General features: G+C 41.7%; 1 protein-coding gene across 2 annotated transcripts in view; it reads right to left on the bottom strand.

The window, feature by feature from the left end:
* Positions 1–866: 866 nt before the first annotated feature.
* The window catches only part of PTPRC (protein tyrosine phosphatase receptor type C), a 116330-nt gene continuing 97613 nt past the window's right edge, over positions 867–19583 (bottom strand). For both annotated transcript variants that reach the window (XM_085883265.1, XM_085883266.1), the window contains exons 23-32: positions 17983–18118; positions 15762–15911; positions 15447–15531; positions 15116–15237; positions 11804–11938; positions 11278–11406; positions 6445–6593; positions 2095–2230; positions 1752–1920; positions 867–1651 (exon numbers count right to left, since the gene is read on the bottom strand). In XM_085883265.1, the coding sequence (XP_085739391.1) occupies positions 1548–1651; positions 1752–1920; positions 2095–2230; positions 6445–6593; positions 11278–11406; positions 11804–11938; positions 15116–15237; positions 15447–15531; positions 15762–15911; positions 17983–18118 (1315 nt within the window). In that variant the 3' untranslated portion in view covers positions 867–1547. The remainder of the gene's footprint in view (positions 1652–1751; positions 1921–2094; positions 2231–6444; positions 6594–11277; positions 11407–11803; positions 11939–15115; positions 15238–15446; positions 15532–15761; positions 15912–17982; positions 18119–19583) is intronic.

Below are 19583 nucleotides of genomic sequence, written 5' to 3'. Positions count from 1 at the left end.
TACGGCACAAGTAATTAATGCATCACAGAAATGTTGCTTTAAACAGAAAGTTATGTTTTAGCCACAGCTGTTCAAATATAGTTAATATTGCTTTCCTTTGGATTGTTACCCAAAGTGTCTACTCACACTTGTTAGCTCTTCTTCTTCTTAACCCCGCCCCTTCCTTTATTCCCACCTTGTCGTGAAAGCCTGGAGGGAATGTTTCTGGCCCAAGAGTTTCTGGAACCAGCTGTCCAGGCACATTCGACTGGCAGGAATTTGTATTTTGTTTCAGGGTTCTGGGATGACTTGCTTACTCTTCGGGAAAGACACCGTAGTCTATTTAATGTCTACCGACGTCCCCAGGGCTGGCGTAACATATGGATACTCTGGCTTAACGTCCTTCCAGGGGATGGCACACGCATTGATGGCTCACCCTGTCTGCGAAACACCGGGCTGACAGTTTATAGCTGGGTTAAGATTCTAACCTATGAAAGAGCGTTCAAAAATGACTATGCATACCTCTAAGCTCTCCTGCCAGGCCTCATATTTACACTTGTGAATTATTTGCTGAAAAACAAACTTTGATTACGTATTTAAAATAATAATTAAAAAAGGAACTCCCTGCCACTGACTGTTCTCCGTTAAGACCGCGCTTGCATCTAACAATGACTTGCATCTGTTCTTATGTTGCTTGCTGAGAGATGCGGACCGATTCAAAGCTTTCAGTATCAACCCAACAACATACTCAACAACAAATTTCTCAGATTATATACACTCAGATAAATATGTCATTCAAAATATCTTCCTCTTTCATCAGTTTCTGCTGATTCACTTCATTGTCCTGCGTGACTCATGCTATCGATCATCTCTCAAAATATACATTTATTCTCAAACATTTGAAGTCGACCTCATTCTTTGTCGAGATTGTTCCCAATGTTTCTCGTGGTGATCATAATAATCACTAAAAAAAAAAACCAAAATAAATTCCCCACAATGCACCTTACTGATTTAAATGTAAAATCCATTTATGTTGAACAGCTTCACTCTTAATCAAAGGAATTATATTAACAGTCCACCTTTCATCTTGATCATGTTGAGATTTTTTTGACTTGCATTCTTGGTTATTGTGCAGGATATTTACAAAAGGCATTACCAAACGCGATATCTCGACAATTCGCTTCCTCCTGTTGCGAAGCGTTTCATCTCGAGCGAAATGAAGCAAGATTACCTTTGTTGTGATCAACGGTGAGACCTGACAGAATTGTGGTATGTAGTTGGTCCGATGATGAACATGTTACACGTCTTTTCTCCAAAAAAATCTTATCTATTTCTCATTTCTTACCAATCTGATCTCCATACCTCGACTGTGGCTTCAGTTCTGTGAGTTTCCCACTAACTTTTACATTTATATATCGTACAATCATTCATCACCTGCAACAAATTAAAACCACTTCTGTCCTCTTAATGCTCATTTCCACTCTGCTAAATCTTGCATCTGTGTGTAGTATGTAAAGACCCATTTATAGGTGCATGCGCATCGCCACTCCCCCTCCAACGATAATCTTTTAAACTATCTCTTGATCTTTTTCTTTGTTTTCTGATTTATTTTCAATTCCTTTCTCTTGCGGCTTCTTTTCATCATCCGTTGCCCCTGTGATCAACGGAACATCTGCAAAACAAATGAAAATGATCAATGTCAACACTATCAGTCATTCTGTAAGCAAGGAAGGAACCTTAGATACATTTTGATGTAAGAGATGAAGAGGGACCTGCGTTGTTTTCTTGTTTCTTGTTTGTAACATCCGGTACATCGTCCATCTCCAGTACAACTTCATCAGTTTTCGTGTCGGGGCTTTGTTTGCTGGCTGTGCTAGCAGGAACTCCATTTTGGACTTTGATGACTTTGACCACCGTCTCGTAGCAAAAGCGGTAGTGATCCTGAAAAAAAAAATTGTCGTCAGAAGCCACAGTTTGTACAGACAGGTAACAAAAATGGAAACTTAACTTCAGGGTCACAGTATCAGTGGTTTGAGTAGCCTTGTTTTAGGTTATTGCGAAATATCAAGTCAAAGATACTGTCATACATACATGCAATGCTTTACTTTCACTCACCAAGGTTTTGATCATGGCTGGTCGTTGAAGACGAAGCTTTTTTACTGTCTGGAAAACATCCACCATGCCCTCCATTCGGCCACTTTCCAGAATGTTCCACAAAGCGCAAAACGTACCAGTCCGCTCAGCTCCATCGCTGGAAAATGTCAGAATCAAGATCAAGATCGCACGATATTCCCAGCACAATAACACTTGACAAACGAATATTTCTTGAAAATATTTTGCAATCAGAGCCACTTGCTAAACTGAAATAAGGAAGCTTAAGAAGTAGACTATCTTCGATGTAAACAAAAAGGATGACATCTGTCCCTTTGTCTCACGTTTCCTATCTCCTCTCTCACCGTTTCGAGCACCGTCGCCAAACATCGTCGGCATGATTTGCAAATGTATTATAATTATGAATACGGAATATAAATTCATTTGCGTGTCGATTTATTGCATTCGTTCTAATCAAAATGAATCCTTTTTTTTTGTTTCATCGTCTGCCATGCCGGGTGGCATCACGAAATTCCACCACGCTTTAAGCCCAGCCATCACTAGATTGTTCCATGGCCTTCATGTCCTATTAAATCACATACCATCCCACCAGCCCACCCTGAGAGGTATATCCACTAGGTTGTTTTTAATAAAGCAATCAATATCGATGAGATAGGCTTGCTTCAAATTGATTAAATAAGAAAATCAATTCATGACATGGCCAGCAACATGTCAACAGTAAACAGTTTTCTTGAATAAAAATTAATTCAGCAGATTAATAAATATTTTGAACTCTGGAAGTTTTTTTTAATGAAGGATAATGAAAGTTTTATTAGGCTTTATGTAGGAAAACGAGCTTAAATGTTGGAGGTTTGCTTGATAGATCTTTTATTTGATTTGGATGTACAGGAGACGGCAGGAGATTTAACTTGTATAAATTATCAAGAAACAATTTAAATTAATTAGTAGTGGATTTGTAATTATTATCGATAAAAATATTTTCAATTGTTTGTGTGTTTGTTTGTATGTTATTCTTTCACGGCCGAAACTTGATTTCCAGGGCGTCAAGTTGAGCAAGATGTAAGGCTGTTCTGTCAGGTTGGAGCAGAAACCTCGGATGTTCGAGGTCCACAATCGAGTAATTATTATTTATTAATGAATGTAGCAAATAAATGAATATTATATTCCGCAACAATTGTGATCAGATTAACATTTAGATGAGTTACAATCAACGTAATGCAGGAAAGAATCATTTCAATTCATAACTGCTCAGCATGCAGCACATGGCTGCTCATTTGCATCATTTACGGGAGTGAGGTTGTGGCCTGAGCAGGTCAGAACTGGAATTTGGAATTTAGATGGGGTATAAGTCTTGCCAACATAGCTCTTGTGAAAGACGTTTTGGTAGATTTTACATCCACCAGGTTGTGCTATGAAACGGGTCCCAAGCTTAACATCTCATCTGAAAGATGATAGACTCCTTGATGCAAAGTCCTGCTCTTATACCTCGGCCGAGGATTGAACCCGGGACGCGGCGCAAAGGCAACTACTCTCCCTCTGAGCTATCCCATCAGCCAAAAATAATGAGTTTTCTTTGCCTGGGAGTATGACAATAAGATTTCTGCTTTTACTCTTTCTCTTAATCATAAACTTATTTTGCAACATTATTAATTACAGTAAATATTTATATGCTTTCTGAGCTTTTAGTGTCATCAATATTTAAATATTTGCACTTTTGTGCAAAGGTCTTGGCTCATGGAAGATCGAACTAAACAATAAAAGATAAAAGGCAGCAGGTTCACAAACTACCAAAAGGGTATGGGGGCAGATACACAAGGAAGAAACACATCTTTAAAGTTTTTTTTTTAAGTCTTTAGTATGATTTGGAAGGGGTTAGAACCTCCTACCTCTCAGACTCAAAGCAAACCCTCCAACTATTACATAACTGAGTCTGTTGTACAATAAATCATGGTTGTTCATGAGTGTAGCAAGGGTGTTAGAAAATATTAGCATTACAGTAGTAAGTAAAGTAATTGAATAGAACGGACCAAGTCAAGAGAAAAGTAAAATAAATCAGGTATCAAGTGGGGTACGTGGCAGAGAACAAAGAGTTACATCATAAGTTTACACAAAACACCAAAAATACAATTTAACAGGTCGAAGCTACAATAAATGAAAATGCAAGAAAATTCCGCTTGGAGTAAAAGAGCCATGTGTCCTTCAATGAGGAGCCGCAAGCTTCACTTTCGAACTCGATGGTAATTTATCAGTTTGCATTGAAAAAGTTAAACATTTCGGTCAAATCTATTAACTTAAACAAGAATGACCGCACTGTGGTCACAACCTGCGACAAAATCTGGAAACGGCCGATTGTGAAACGCGCATTTAAAGCACCCTTAAAAGATGAACAGCACGATTGGGAAACACACATTTTATTCGCCATTAAAAAATTAACTCGACACCATTCATCCATGTCAGCCTCCGCCACGGTTGTATCAAAACGAGCTGATTCGTCACAAGGTCACGGAATGTTTAACCCCAATATGGGGCCGTTCAAAAATTATGTAACGCTATGTTTTTTAGAGAGGCGCATATGGGCTTGATTAAACCTTACTAATCATTTTTATTTGACATATGATTCGATTTTTGGGGTCTCTCATCGTGAGTCACACTCGATGCAAGCAAAGCCAATGGAAATCTGATGCAACAAAACCGGGCAGTGTATAATCAGCAGAGGCCTACAGGCCTGATGTCTTCGGCCCACCAGAAAACCAAAATGGCGGTCATATTATTTTGGCAGGGTGCCAAGATGGGTGGAGTCAAGCGACAAATGTGGGTGGGGTCCGGCAGCTGTCCGACCAATGGTGACCATTTCAAAAATCGACCCCCAAACAAGAACCCCAACAACAACCATGTGGAGCTCTTTTAGACCTGCAACGTGAAGGTATTAATGTAGATTTATAACAACAATTTCAACAACTTAATAATTTTGATAGAGAACCATAAAAATATTTACATTAATTAGAAATGTATTAGTCAGCCAAAATAAAATAATATAATATGTATTGTTTTATACAATTTTGATGCAATTGAAAGAATTCAGCAAAAGAACAACTTTAATGCATGTAATTAAAAAAATGATATGAAATATCAATACCACCAATGAATAAAATTTTTTGGATGTTTATGTCAGTCATTCTTCATCCTAATTTTATTTTCAATAATAATTGGAATAACTCGACACACAAGGCCTTTGTCTGAACCTCAATGGAGTAGTGCTCTAACCTATGGGTGAGGTCTCCAGCATTACATCTGTCATGGATTCTGTGGAATCTAAAGGTCTCAACTTTATTGGCATTTCCCACAAAGAGACCAAAGCACAAATCTTTCTGCTTTTAAAATGGACTTGCCCCAATTCTCCAGTAATCCTGTCCTGGTAGCAAAAGTACCAAAGGTCAGATTTTTCCACTCACTTCCGTTACTTTGTTCCTTTTTTCTCCCGTCTGTGGAACTGCTATCTGGAGGGGATCAATAACTTTTCCTCCAAGACTTCAAAAGCAGTCGATCTACCACCACCACTACCACCACCACCTTCAAATCCCCCATGCCTACCTGGAATATTATCTACCCTCACAAACCTGACCTAACCCAATGCTCCTACTTGCAGATTACTGTGATTCCTCACTTCTCTCTCATACTTTGCTGGGTTTTCTTCATACAAAGTTGAGACTCAAGGAGGAGCTAGAACATAGAATGTATTAGGACATAACAGAATAAAAGGAACAGTAGAAAGAAGGGGGAAACACCAACAACATGGTTTAAGGACAAAATAGAGGGATACTTGGACAAATAAGGGATGGGGTTAGGGGAGGAGGAACAGGATGGACAACATTGACACAGAAGCAAACTCTCAGGAAGGAAAAACTGAAAATTTGGAAAGAGGTGGGCTTAGAAGAGGCCAATGGGATGTTGGTCGGTGAACAGCTGTGTTGAAAACCTGGAGGGAAGAATGAAATTGAAGAGGACATGGAAGTTAATTCCATAAGCAGGACAAAAAAAGGAACGAATGAGTCAAGGTGAGCAGTGATCCTGGATTTAGGTAGTTTCACCATAATGGGGTTGCTGTTTTTTATTTTCTTGCTTATTTTGTCTAATTGTGACCACACTGTTCGTTCCTTGTCTTTTTACTCATTCGCCTCGTTTTTACATGATGCTAGAACTCGTATAAAGTGTTAATCATAGTTTTGTTTGACATTGAATTTGCTTGGAACAGTTTGCTTTGTTTGGTTCCTGAACACATTTTCATGATTATAGTTGAATAAAATTTGTGTTTGATGTGAACAATCTTTGGTTGCAAGTGCAATTGTTCTTTACCTGCAGTGAACGACAATTGGTCGTTTAAAGCCAAAGATTTCTTGTTTCATCTGTATGGTCTTGATGATTTCAATGAGGCCTTTATTCGAAGAAGGGACAACTTTTCCCCGCCAAGAATGTATCTGAAACTGCCTCACTTCTCTGCATTTCTGTCAATATAACAGAAAGAGAAAATATATGGAAATGGAAAATGGTAAATTAAACCAACGACATTTTCCCAGCAGTGCTGCATTACTAGTGCTTATTATATATAAGGCAACTTGGCACATTGCTACTATACATTAAAACGTTATCTAAGAACAAATATGAACATATCAAATAATGTTGCACATCCTTTAACTACATTTTACTAGTCATTAATTTATTGGTGCCATGTATCTATCTTATACATATATTGCGAACCATTGTGTCTGTCCGTCAATTTGTCTGTCTGTCTCCAGTTTACGGTGGCTGCTTCCCATGCTGTGTTTGAATATACACTAATACGGCTGCTGATTGGTTGATTTTGCATTATCATTTTACTTTTGTTGATGCTATAAAATCAGTCACTTTATTGTCCCTTCCATTAATCTTTAAAATCATCACTCACATCTGGATTAAAGTAGATTGAACATAGATCTTCATGGAGTAACACTCAATTTGAAATAGCTATATATTGACCTCTTTTAGACAAAACCAACCTCCGCCACTCAATGTTTCACCACCATCTTCTGGCGGGCTTTGGTTTTGGAGTGAAACTAAGAGTGCAACACAATTAACCTTTTTAAAGTCCATGAAATAATTTAAAATTTAAAGATTAACTTAAACTTTTCCTGCCACGGGGGATGGGTACTTTTAGTCGTTATTATTTTTTCGTATGGAGCCTGTTGCTGTTCGTTGCATCATTGCTGGGAGCACAACTGTGCCACTGATGCAGTGCCCCCTGTTTCCCGTAAGCCAGGACTCATTGTGCTGACCTCGGAAGGATTACAGTCTGAATCAGCCCACCTGGTGTTATGTAACGGCACGACGGGGGCTCAAACTCAAGACCCTAAGATCTTAAGCGAGCCACCTTAACTGTAAAGCCAACACCAAGCTTATTTTGCTTGTTAAAGATAAAATAAAACATTACACACGGTTTCTGTTTGTTAAACATTGAGCCTGGTGTTGGCGCAGTGGTAAGGGCAGTGGCTTGGGACCCAAGAGGTCCAGAGTTCAAGCCCCGTTGGGACACTGAATTAATATATGTATGTATATATATATATATATATATATATATATGTATTTATATAATGTGTATATATATATATAAATATATATATATATATATATGTATATATATATATATATATATATATATATATATATATATATATATATATATATATATATATATATATCTATATCTATATATATATAAATATATATATATAAACCAAGTCGAAAACACCAGGGGGTTGACTCAGCCTGCCATCCTTCCGAGGTCGGCGAAATGAGCACCAGTTGTACTGGGCCCGGTGTATGCCCCGGTTAGAATAGGTGTACCATATCCCTGTGTGTCGTAAGAGGCGACCAGGGTTGCGTCAGGAAGGGCATCCGGCGTAAAAACCTATGCCAAATCATTATGCGGACAACAAAACGAATTTCCATACCGGATCGGTCGAGGCCCGGGTTACCAACGACCGCCACCGGTACCGGTGGTCAGCAGGGTACCAGTGGAAATTGTGCTACTGCTGGGCGAAGGAGGAGAAGGAGACGGGGAAGGCGAGTCCGGAGGCAGTGGGAGAGGGGAAGGGTAGAAGTGTGGAGGTGAGAGTTGGAACTCTGAATGTTGGGACGATGACTGGCAAAGGGCGAGAGTTGGCTGATATGATGGAGAGAAGAAAGGTGGACATACTGTGTGTACAAGAGACCAAGTGGATGGGGAGTAAGGCGAGGAGCATTGGAGGTGGTTTCAAACTGTTCTACCATGGTGTGGATGGGAGGAGAAATGGTGTCGGGATAATCCTGAAGGAAGATCATGTCAAGAGGGTATTGGAGGTGAGGAGGGTGTCTGACCGAGTGATGAGTGTGAAGTTGGAAATTGAAGGGGTGATGATGAATGTCATCAGTGCATATGCCCCACATATGGGGTGTGAGATGGAATATAAAGAAGATTTCTGGAGTGAGTTAGATGAAGTGGTGGAGAGTGTATCCAAGGATGAAAGAGTGGTGATTGGAGCAGATTTCAATGGTCATGTTGGGGAAGGGAATAAAGAGGATGAGGAGGTGATGGGGAAGTACGGTCTCAACAAGAGAAATGTGGAAGGGCAAATGGTGGTAGAGTTTGCAAAAAGAATGGAAATGGCAGTGGTAAACACGTATTTCAAGAAGAAGGAGGAACACAGGGTGACATACAAGAGTGGAGGAAAGTGCACACAGGTGGATTACATCTTAAGTAGGAGATGCAACCTGAAAGAGATTAGTGACTGTAAGGTTGTGGCAGGGGAGAGTGTAGCCCGACAGCATCGATTGGTGGTCTGTAGGATGACTTTAGAGGTGAGGTTGAGGAAGAGAGTGAGGGCTGAACCAAGGACCAGATGGTGGAAGCTGAAGGAGGAAGACTGTTGCGTGAAATTTAGGGAGGAGGTGAGACAGGCGTTGGATGGTGGTAAAGATGGGTGGGATGATTGGGCAACGACAGCAGAAGTTGTGAGGGAGATAGCTCAGAAGGTACTTGGTGTGACATCTGGACAGAGGAAGGAAGATAAGGAGACTTGGTGGTGGAATGAGGAAGTACAGGAAAGTATAAGGAAGAAGGGGTTGGCTAAAAAGAAGTGGGATAGTCAGAGAGATGAAGAAAGTCGGCAGGAGTACAAGGAGTGGCGTCGAAAAGCAAAAAGAGAGGTGGCAAAGGCCAAGGAAAAGGCATATGACGAGCTGTATGAGAAGCTGGATACAAAAGAAGGGGAAAAGGATTTATACCGATTGGCAAGACAGAGGGACCGAGCTGGGAAGGATGTGCTGCAGGTTCGGGTGATAAAGGACGCAAATGGGAATGTGCTGACGAGCGAGGAGAGTGTGTTGAGAAGGTGGATGGAGTACTTTGAGGAGCTGATGAATGAAGAAAATGAGAGAGAGAGAAGGTTGGAAGAGGTGGAGATAGTGAATCTGGAAGTGGGGTGGATCAGTAAGGATGAAGTGAGGACTGCTATGAAGAAGATGAAAAGTGGAAAGGCGGTTGGCCCAGATGGTATACCAGTGGAGGCATGGAAGTGCTTAGGAGAGATGGCAGTGGGGTTGTTAACCAGATTGTTTAATAAAGTCTTGGAAAGTGAGAGGATGCCGGAGGAGTGGAGATTAAGTGTACTGATTCCGATTTTCAAGAATAAGGGTGATGTGCAGAGCTGTGGAAATTACAGAGGGATAAAGTTGTTAAGCCACACCATGAAGTTGTGGGAAAGAGTAGTGGAAGCTCGGTTGAGAGGAGAGGTGACGATCTGTGAGCAGCAATATGGGTTTATGCCAGGAAAGAGCACCACTGATGCGATGTTTGCTTTGAGAATGTTGATGGAGAAGTATAGGGAAGGCCAGAAAGAGTTACATTGTGTGTTTGTGGATTTAGAGAAAGCTTATGATAGGGTGCCAAGAGAGGAGTTGTGGTATTGTATGAGGAAGTCGGGAGTGGTGGAGAAGTATGTGAGGATCGTGCAGGATATGTATGAGGACAGTGTGACAGCGGTGAGGTGTGCGGTAGGAATGACGGACCGGTTTAAGGTTAAAGTGGGATTGCACCAAGGATCGACTCTGAGCCCTTTCCTGTTTGCAATGGTGATGGACAGGTTGACGGACGAGATCAGACTGGAGTCTCCATGGACCATGATGTTCGCGGATGACATCATGATCTGTAGGGAGAGTAGGGAGCAGGCTGAATCGAGCCTTGAGAGGTGGAGGTACGCACTGGAGAGAAGGGGAATGTTAGTCAGTAGGAGTAAGACGGAGTACATGTGCGTAAATGAGAGGGAGGGTGGTGGTATGGTGCAGTTGCAAGGAGTTGAGGTGGGGAAGGTGGATTGGTTTAAATACTTGGGATCAACTGTCCAAAGTAACGGAGAGTGTGGGAGAGAAGTGAAAAAGAGAGTGCAGGCAGGATGGAGTGGGTGGAGAAGAGCTGCAGGAGTGATTTGTGACAGAAGGGTAGCTGCAAGAGTGAAGGGGAAAGTATACAAGACGGTAGTGAGACCAGCTATGTTGTATGGTTTGGAGGCGGTGGCGCTGACAAAAAGACAGGAAGCAGAGCTGGAGGTGGCAGAGTTAAAGATGCTGCGATTCTCGTTGGGAGTGACGAGGATGGATAGGATAAGAAATGAGTGTATTAGAGGGACAGCGCAGGAAGGACGGTTTGGAGACAAAGTGAGAGAGGCGAGATTGAGATGGTTTGGACATGTGCACAGGAGGGAAACGGAGTATATCGGGAGAAGGATGTTGAAGATGGAGCCGCCAGGCAGGAGGAGAAGAGGAAGGCCAAAGAAGAGGTTCATGGATGCGGTGAGGGCGGACATGCGGGTGGTTGGAGTGTCAATGGAAGATGTGGAGGATAGAGCAAAATGGAGACAGTTGGTCCGCTGTGGCGACCCCTAACGGGAGCAAGCCGAAAGAGGAAGAAGAAGAAACATTGATTTGTAAAACAATTCTGCATGACAAAAATGTGGTACAAGAGTTTGGTTTTGTTAATTAAGTCATTATGTTTGATGATTTTATACTTAATTTTCTTTCTGTTTTTCATTTCACCCCTTGTCACCAACAATGGTTCATAAATTAAGTAGCATTCAATTTACAACAGAACAGAAATATAAGAAGTCGTGGATTTTATACCTGCTTGTGTTTGATGTTAAAGCGTCGAACAGTTAACTCTTCGTTCGGCTTCTCAGTTTCCACAAGTTGCACCTCAACCTCCCCGTATGTCTGAGCATCCTTCTCGGGCCAATACTGGTAGCATTGTTCCTGTGACATGCACTTAGTGAATTCCAAACTGCACCGTAAACAGTAGGTATATCAACAAGATACCTTGTGGTTCATAATAATAATAAAAAAAAAAAATTATAGTTGAATGAAAATTGAAAGTGCTCTTCAAACTGAACATGTCAGACAGAATTTCATGCAATTTAAACTTACATTGGAGACTCGGGTCTCATGGAGCTGTGATGTCAGTTATAGAGCAGGAAGAGTCCAAACAAAAACATCGTGGATGGTAATCCCTACACTTAACCTTGAAAAGTAACTTTTGGAATGTTGCCAAAGTATCAACTCAAATATCCACAGTACAACATCCCATGCAGTTTGTTCATTCTAATTCTCACAGTAATAATTGTAGGAAACAGAAAACAAGAATTTGACTTACGACTCCTCCTTCTGTTAGCTCGGTGAGCATCACTATGTTGTGGCAATCTTTTTGAAAGACCATGTGCCAGAAATGTGCCAAAGTATTTTGAAGTGGTCCCTGAGTGGCGATAAAGGTTCCCAAAGCATGATATCCCTGGAAAACAGTACACAAAGGAAAGTGACCTCAGAAAGGAGAGGAAATACATTTCTATTGACATTCAGGAACGTTCAGGGAAATGTTAAAAACATATGGGCAATTAATTATTGTTCGGCCGATTGTTGGGCTTGACTGTCCGTGATGGGATGGGAGAGGCAAGTGCAATCAGTCAGAGCCGGTGAGTGAGTGTATGATGTGTGAGTCTGCAAGCAGATCAAGTTTAATGGAGGTTCATTCTCAGATCTACTGTCATCTTTGTCCGTAGCCTGATGGAGTACTGCTCTCCCCTCTGGGCTGGTGCTCCTGCCTCCCACCTTTCTCGACTTCACGCTGTCGAAACCAGGGCTTTTAAGATCATTGGCATCTCCCGCAATGAAGCTGAGTCTTTGGGCCTCTCACTCAATCACCGCAGGTTGGTCGGTGGTCTTTCTGTCTTCTACCGACTCCTCTCCAGCCTTGCCCCCCCTGCTCTCTCTGCGATTTGTCCCAACCACATTTCCACAGGGCACTCAAGGTCCGCCAACAACCCCCTTCTGGTAAAACTACCAAAATCACGAATCACTGCTCATCTTCACTCTTTCATTCCTCTTTTTTCCCGCCTTTGGAATAAACTTCCTCACTCTATTCTTTCCCATTCTTCCCTTCAGGCTTTCAAAACAGCTGTTCACCACCACCTCTTATCTTCCCCCATCCAAATCCTCGATCTTTTCTACCCCCGATAATCCACCCAAGCCCACTTCCTTCAATTCTCCTGCTTTCCTTCCTGAAAGTCCCTTTAATGTCCATCTTCCCCTCGCCATGTTCCCCGTCCCATCCCCATCCCTCTCCCTTCCACAGTTCACCTGTGTCTGTTCCCCAATGTTTTGTCCCTTCCACTCCCGCCCCTCTTGTCTCATGCCTCCTTGCTGTGAGTTGTGTGTTAGCTCTCATACGAGCCTCGACCAAGGTATACAAAAAAAAAAAAAAAAAAAAAAAAAAAAAAAATCTACGAATATACACCACTATGACCATGCATTGTCAAATGCTCTGTCTCATAACTAGTTTGTTATTGGTTGAACAGATGAGAGTTGATCTCTGACCAATCATACACTTTTACAACCTTGTCCGTTAAGCTAAATCAATTATGGAAAAGGTAAAAACATCAAGTGCAAATTATGACCGAAAAAATATTAACATGATGTTGCAGTTGTGCCACTAATACAGGAACAGAAATGGATTTAAACATAATAATACATTTATTGTGCTATCTTTTTTTTTCAATGCAGGAATGAGGCTCATGGAAGAGCCAGCCCACACATTATGGTTGATTTTTTAATCTCCTTAGGATGGGCATTTGAATATTACTTGTCGATTCGGTAATCACCAAAAATCCCATGAGAAACTCGAACGGCACTCAGTAGAGCGCATACCTCCGCCAGGCTGAACAGTTTATGTTTTGTATCCCACCGATAGGTCAGATCTGGATCCGGACCTGAACCAAAATCTAATCCTCTTGTTTTTGTCACCTGTCCAAACTCACCCACCCAGTTTTGTCATAACTCATCTATAATTTTTTGAATCATCATGCCCCATCTCATCGCTTTTGGCCCCATATCAAAATGGTGAAGAATCACTTAAAAAAAAAATTATTCCAGTATCCAGATCCAGATTTCGATCTTCACAAAAATGTATTCATATTCAATTCATCCTTGACACACACCGAAACTTTTCAACAAATTTCGTCCGAATCCGTCCACAACTTTTTGAGATATCCTGCTCACAGGCAGACAACACAGACAGGGTTGAAAACATAACCTTTGTCCATCTTCAGTGGCAGAGGTAATAATAATAACGATAATAATAATAAAAATAGGACCACTCATCCTGAAGCTAACATGGATCAAGAGCAACAGTCACTGAACTCCCCCTTAGACCTCCTCAGACCTGATTTTTGAATGCCATGCACAAACTTTGGTACATCACAGGTGACGTAGGTTGTAGTCAAGTTTCATCAAAATTGTGTGTTTGGTTCAAACAATAATGACTGAAGTGTTTATGGACTCACTGACTTGACTCACTCAGCTGTGGACACTGCTCCATCACATAAGCCTGCTTGACTAAGTCCAGGTGAGAAAATAATAATAACGAGCCAAACCCGCACTTCGCGGGAAGTTGCTGAAGTGAGGGTTCGTTAGGACATCAATATATCCAGTGTTCACAATGTGATTTATAGAATTTCTTAATATAAAATGTTTCTTGTTACATTTTTTGTGTCAAATGCACCTTCTGAGGTAGTCAACATGTGCAGAAGAGGGTTTTACATTGCAGATGCTGTTTGCTAGGAGTGGCATTACGCCTCTCGGCGGTGACGGTCAGTCGACAACAGATGTAATGATGTCAGCGAATGACCGATGATGTCATGACATCATTACACCTCTCAGCGGTGACGTCACACATCGCCATGCAAATTAATGTAAAAATTAGAAAATCGCTAAAAAATTCCCAAACCTGTCTGTCTGGCACGATCTCACACAGCCCATGCTGTACATTAGACCACAGAGCACTCTCATGTCAAAAGTGGCGCCAAACCGTCTGGCAGTTTCGGAGGAGATACGTCCACAAATTATGGTTTAGCATATTAATATAATAATAATAATAATAATAATAATAATAATAATAATAATAATAGGACCAATGGACCTGCAGCTTATCTGGGCCGTGGCCTAATGTTGTAACCCAAATTTGGTAGCATTCTGAATGGTGAGTCTGAAGAAGATTTTTGAAGGAATTTACTAGGTCCATATTTTTGACCTATTTAAAATTACCTGACGAGAATGAGATTTGTAAACCCCGTTACCAGTTCCTAACTGGAACCTTGCTGCAAAATTTCAGCAGGATTAGCCCAATGGTTTGGCCAGAGAAGTCGAAATCGTAGACGGATGGACAGATCGACAGATGGTGCATGATGACAATACCGTATCTGGAATTCCAATTCCAGATAAGCAAATAATAATAATTTTCAAACTCTCGAATACTTGGGTCGATGCATATCAGGATTATAGAACTCTATCAGGCTTTTTGTAATGGATTTATTACTCCATGGAGCATCACGACTTACAATTATAACGATTCTAGCCTGATACTAAACAGGACAACAATGGCAGAGAGGTTTAAAAAATAAATTTTTTCCCATACATTCAGGTATGATGCATTTATGTAATCCTCGTCTTCGTCATCAGACTCATCATCATCTTCACAGTCAGATTCATGGTCAGTATAGACTTCCATCTTCTTCAGTTTGACTCTGTTGTAATCATCTGTGAGAAAGGATGGTTATCAGAGACAATGTATATTTATTTCTGTTTTTACAAAGACAAAATCATTCATACAAAAGCCTGCATGATGATGAAATAGACAACAAACAAAGGCTCGTTTTTGGTGGATGATTTTGCTGAAAAATGCACTCAATGATAATTATACAAAATTCGGCCCTTGTTTCCAAACTATACTGGGAGGTAATACTTACAAGCAATCACGTGCTGGGACCTGTTGTTGTTGATGTTGGCACCAGTGGTCCCTACATTTTGCATCTCTTCATAATCAGGAACTTTCTAAAATGTCACATACATAAATATATATATGTACATCATTTATGTTGTAAATATTTATGTTGATGCCTGAGCACTGTGCAGTCATTCTTAAAAAAATATATTATTTTAAGGATCATACTTATGTATCGTTTCAACCCAGAAATAATGCGTTGTCATCGTGTAGTGAAGAAAACGGTTTGCCTTGTTATTTCAGGATTAACAACCAAAGGCACTTCACGTGATATACACACCTGGAACTCGAGTTCAAGGCTGGATGGCTCCGTTTCACTCTCTTTCATCAGCAGTGATGGCAACATGGTACGGAGTTCTGCCAGACTGATTTCAGTGTCGCCGTATAGCTGATGCTCTAATAAAACTTGGTGAATCAAGATGTACTGATCCTGAACAGAATGAAGAACATACTGAATGGGTCGGTGTCTTCATAATCGATGGAAGATGCATCTCACGTATTATACCAATTATTATTATTTTTTTAAATTTTGTACACCTTGTCAAGGCTCGTGTGAGAGCAAACACAACGCACAGCAAGGGGGCATGAGACAAGAAGGGTGGGAGTTGGAGGGACAAAGCAGTGGGGAACAGACACATTAGGAGATCTGTGGAAGGGAGAGGGATGGGACAGGGAACATGGGGAAGAGAAGATGGACATTACAGGGACTTTCAGGAAGGAAAGCAGGGGAATTGAAGGAAGTGGGCTTGGGTGGATTATCAGGGGTAGAAAAGATAGAGGAATTGGATGGGGGATGATAAGAGGTGGTGGTGAACAGCTGTTTTGAAAGCCTGGAGGGAAGAATGGGAAAGAATAGAGTGAGGGAGTTTATTCCAAAGGTGGGAAAAAAGAGGAATGAAAGAGTGAAGATGAGCAGTGATTCGTGATTTTGGTAGTTTTACCAGAAGGGGGTTGTTGGACGGACCTGGAGCACCCTGTGGAAATGTGGTGGGGACAAATCGCAGAGAGAGCGGGGGGGGGCAAGGCTGGAGAGGAGACGGTAGAAGACAGAAAGACCACCGACCAACCTGCGGTGATTGAGTGAGAGGCCCGAGTCGGCTTCATTGCAGGAGATGCCGATGATCCTAAATGCCCTGGTTTCAACAGCATGAAGCCAAGAAAGGTGGGAGGCAGGAGCACCAGCCCAGAGGGGAGAGCAGTACTCCATCAGGCTACGGACAAATGCTTTGTAAGTGGTCAGGAGCTCAAGAAGGCCGAGAAAGGACTTTGCACGATGGAGGATTCCCAGTCGGCGACTGGCTTTGGAGGTGAGGTTGGAAATGTGACTTTCTCAGGAAAGGTCATGGCAGATAGTGAGACCCAGAAGCTTGAAAGAAAAGACTTCTTCTAGAGGATTGTTGAGAAAGTGGATGGGGGTTTTCTAAATGGTCCTTTCGAAGAGACATAGTGAGAGTGTGAGATTTGTCTGGATTGAAAGACACGTTTCACGTGTTGGACAAGTTTGTGATTTTATCCAGATCTGCAGTGAGCGAAGAAGCTGCTGCTTGCCGGTCTGAGGGATGACAGATGGTACGGCAGAGGGTGGAGTCATCAGCAAAGAGATATAGAGGATTTTCCAGAGAGTCCGAGAGATCATTGATGAAAACCAGAAAAAGAACAGGGCCCAGAACGTTACCTTGAGGAACTCCAGCCTGGACAGGAAGAGGGGATGAAAGAACTCTATTTAGGGCCACACGTTGACTGCGACAGGAGAGGAAGTTTGCGAGCCATGAGTGGAGATGGCCTTGAATACCATGGGAAGAGAGTTTGGTGAGCAGGGCAGGGTGCCAGACTGTGTCAAAAGCACGTGATATGTCCAGGGATATGGCTCGGATTTCCTGTCTGGCATTGAGGACCTCCGTCCATTGATGGGAGAGCAGAAGCAGCATATCCAGGGTAGAGTGACCTGGTCTGAAACCAAATTTATGATCCGAAATCAAGCCATTGGAGAAGAGGGAGGATTTCATGTCTGAAGCGATGATGGATTCCATAACCTTGCTGATGATTGGGAGAAGGCTGATTGGTCTGTAGTTACAGGGATCTGTTTTTGCACCTTTTTTATGCAGGGCAGAGATGTTTGCAGATTTCCAAGCAGATGGCAGATGACCTTGAGCAAATGAGAGGGTGAATAGAACAGATAGAGGGTGAGGAAGAGCAGAAGAGCAGGCTTTGAGGACACGTGGGCTGATGCCGTCTGCACTGGTTGCAGAATCTGAGTCGAGGTTTGACAGCAAGCTCTCCACCTTGTAAGGAGAAAAGGACACAGAGTCCAGGGACAGTTGGGTGCGACTGGGTCAGGTGGGTAGAGAAAGTGATGGATTTAGGACACAAGATTTAGCTGCAAACATTCATTATTCGCCCAAAATTAAATGCCATGTGATAATATTAGACCAAACACTTAAATGCTACAGGGGTGATGACTGAAGGTCAAAGTTAACTTTGCCTGAAGGGAAGTTTCTCACCTCAACCTGCACCATGAGGCAGCGTTGCTGGCGTAAGCTGACCACAAAACCGTACACATCGATGCGACCCTCGTCCTCCAGCATCTCCATGAGGGAGCTTATGGCGATAAATGTCCCCGAACGGCCAACACCGGCACTGTGAGCAGGTTGGGTCACTTGTAAAAATGTAGTACACCATACGTTATTATTTTGTTTAATGTAAGACTTCATGTGTAACAATGAATAAAGATGAATATAATTATCAAATAAGGAGCAATACACTGAGATTGTCTATGATGCACAGGCAAAGTGAGCCAAATGACCATCTTCTTGTGTTGAAGTTCCTCGAGATTGGGAAATCTACACCATGATTCGGCCACCACTTGGACGTAGCAATGTCTGCTAAATAGTACGGCTTCGACAAATTTTTGCCGAAGTTTGAGAAAGATAGAGATTGCGATATAAGCTCTTCGAAGCCAATTGGTTACAAAGTTGAAATAAAATGATTCACAACCTTCTCTGAACAGAATCTGATGTGAGGAAAATACCATTATTCATTTGATTCAAATTTTCAGAAAAAAACATTGCTTTCAGACACACGTCCTTTTGTGTGACATTTATGTGACTACATATACTGTTGGACCCCGCAAATTTCAGGGGATACGTTCCTGGAAAATTCCCTGAATGTCAAATCCGCAAATGTCAGGGCATTGTTTCAATGAGAAAAAGGGGGATATGTTCCTGGCAATTCATGATTTATAAAGGAAAATCAAAAATCCCGTGAAAAAGATGCAAAAACTCCCGTGAAAATCGTGAATACACCAGTAAAAAACAACAATGTGAAAATACGGAAAAAAAGAAACTGCGAATGCGCCCGTAAAAATGCGGGAAAAAAACTCCCGCGAATATACGAAGCACAGGGCCGCAAATGTAGAAGCATGTCACATTTTATCAAATGCGAATACACGGGGTCCTCGAATAGCGAATCCACGAACAACGGGATCCGACAGGATTCAAAATTCTACATTTTAAAATTTAAGCTTCAGCGTTGTACACATGTTGTGTGAAAGACAATGACATTGGGATTCAACATGCTTATTTATGTTCATGGGAGTATGGATTAAGCAAGTGCTCAGACCACTGTGCTGGTGTTTTTCACTTATTCGGTCAGCGAGCTGACCTGATATAACAGTTCGATGTCCTCAGATCCGGCCGTCCGTCTGTCTGTCTGTCTGTCTGTCTGTCTACAATTTTTATTTTTCTATCTCCTTCAAGACGTCTCGGCCGTTTGAGTTCTAACTTAACACGTTTATAATACAAGTTTCTCTATGGATGGTCTGAGCCCATTTTCATATTTTCACCTCGGGGGTCAAGGTTACAGGGTCATCAAGTGCAAAATGACCGATTGGTTGAATGGCCTACAAGGAAGCATCAGATGGCTATAATGCATAATGGGTTTCATTGGGATTATTAAGAAGATTTAATTCGACCAACTAGTTTCTCTGTCGTCTGGCCCTGTTTATTGGGCAACACGAGGTCCGCTGACTTCAACACGGCTTTGCGCGTTTATTTAAAGTTCAATTTAAATTCTGTTTTCACTTTTCATTGTCGCTAAGGTTAAT

This window comes from Eptatretus burgeri, chromosome 5 (assembly GCF_056783735.1).
Source record: "Eptatretus burgeri isolate ZD-2024b chromosome 5, Ebu_testis_v1, whole genome shotgun sequence".
Lineage (NCBI taxonomy): Eukaryota > Metazoa > Chordata > Myxini > Myxiniformes > Myxinidae > Eptatretus > Eptatretus burgeri.
This window is presented reverse-complemented; position numbering and strand designations above follow the sequence as displayed.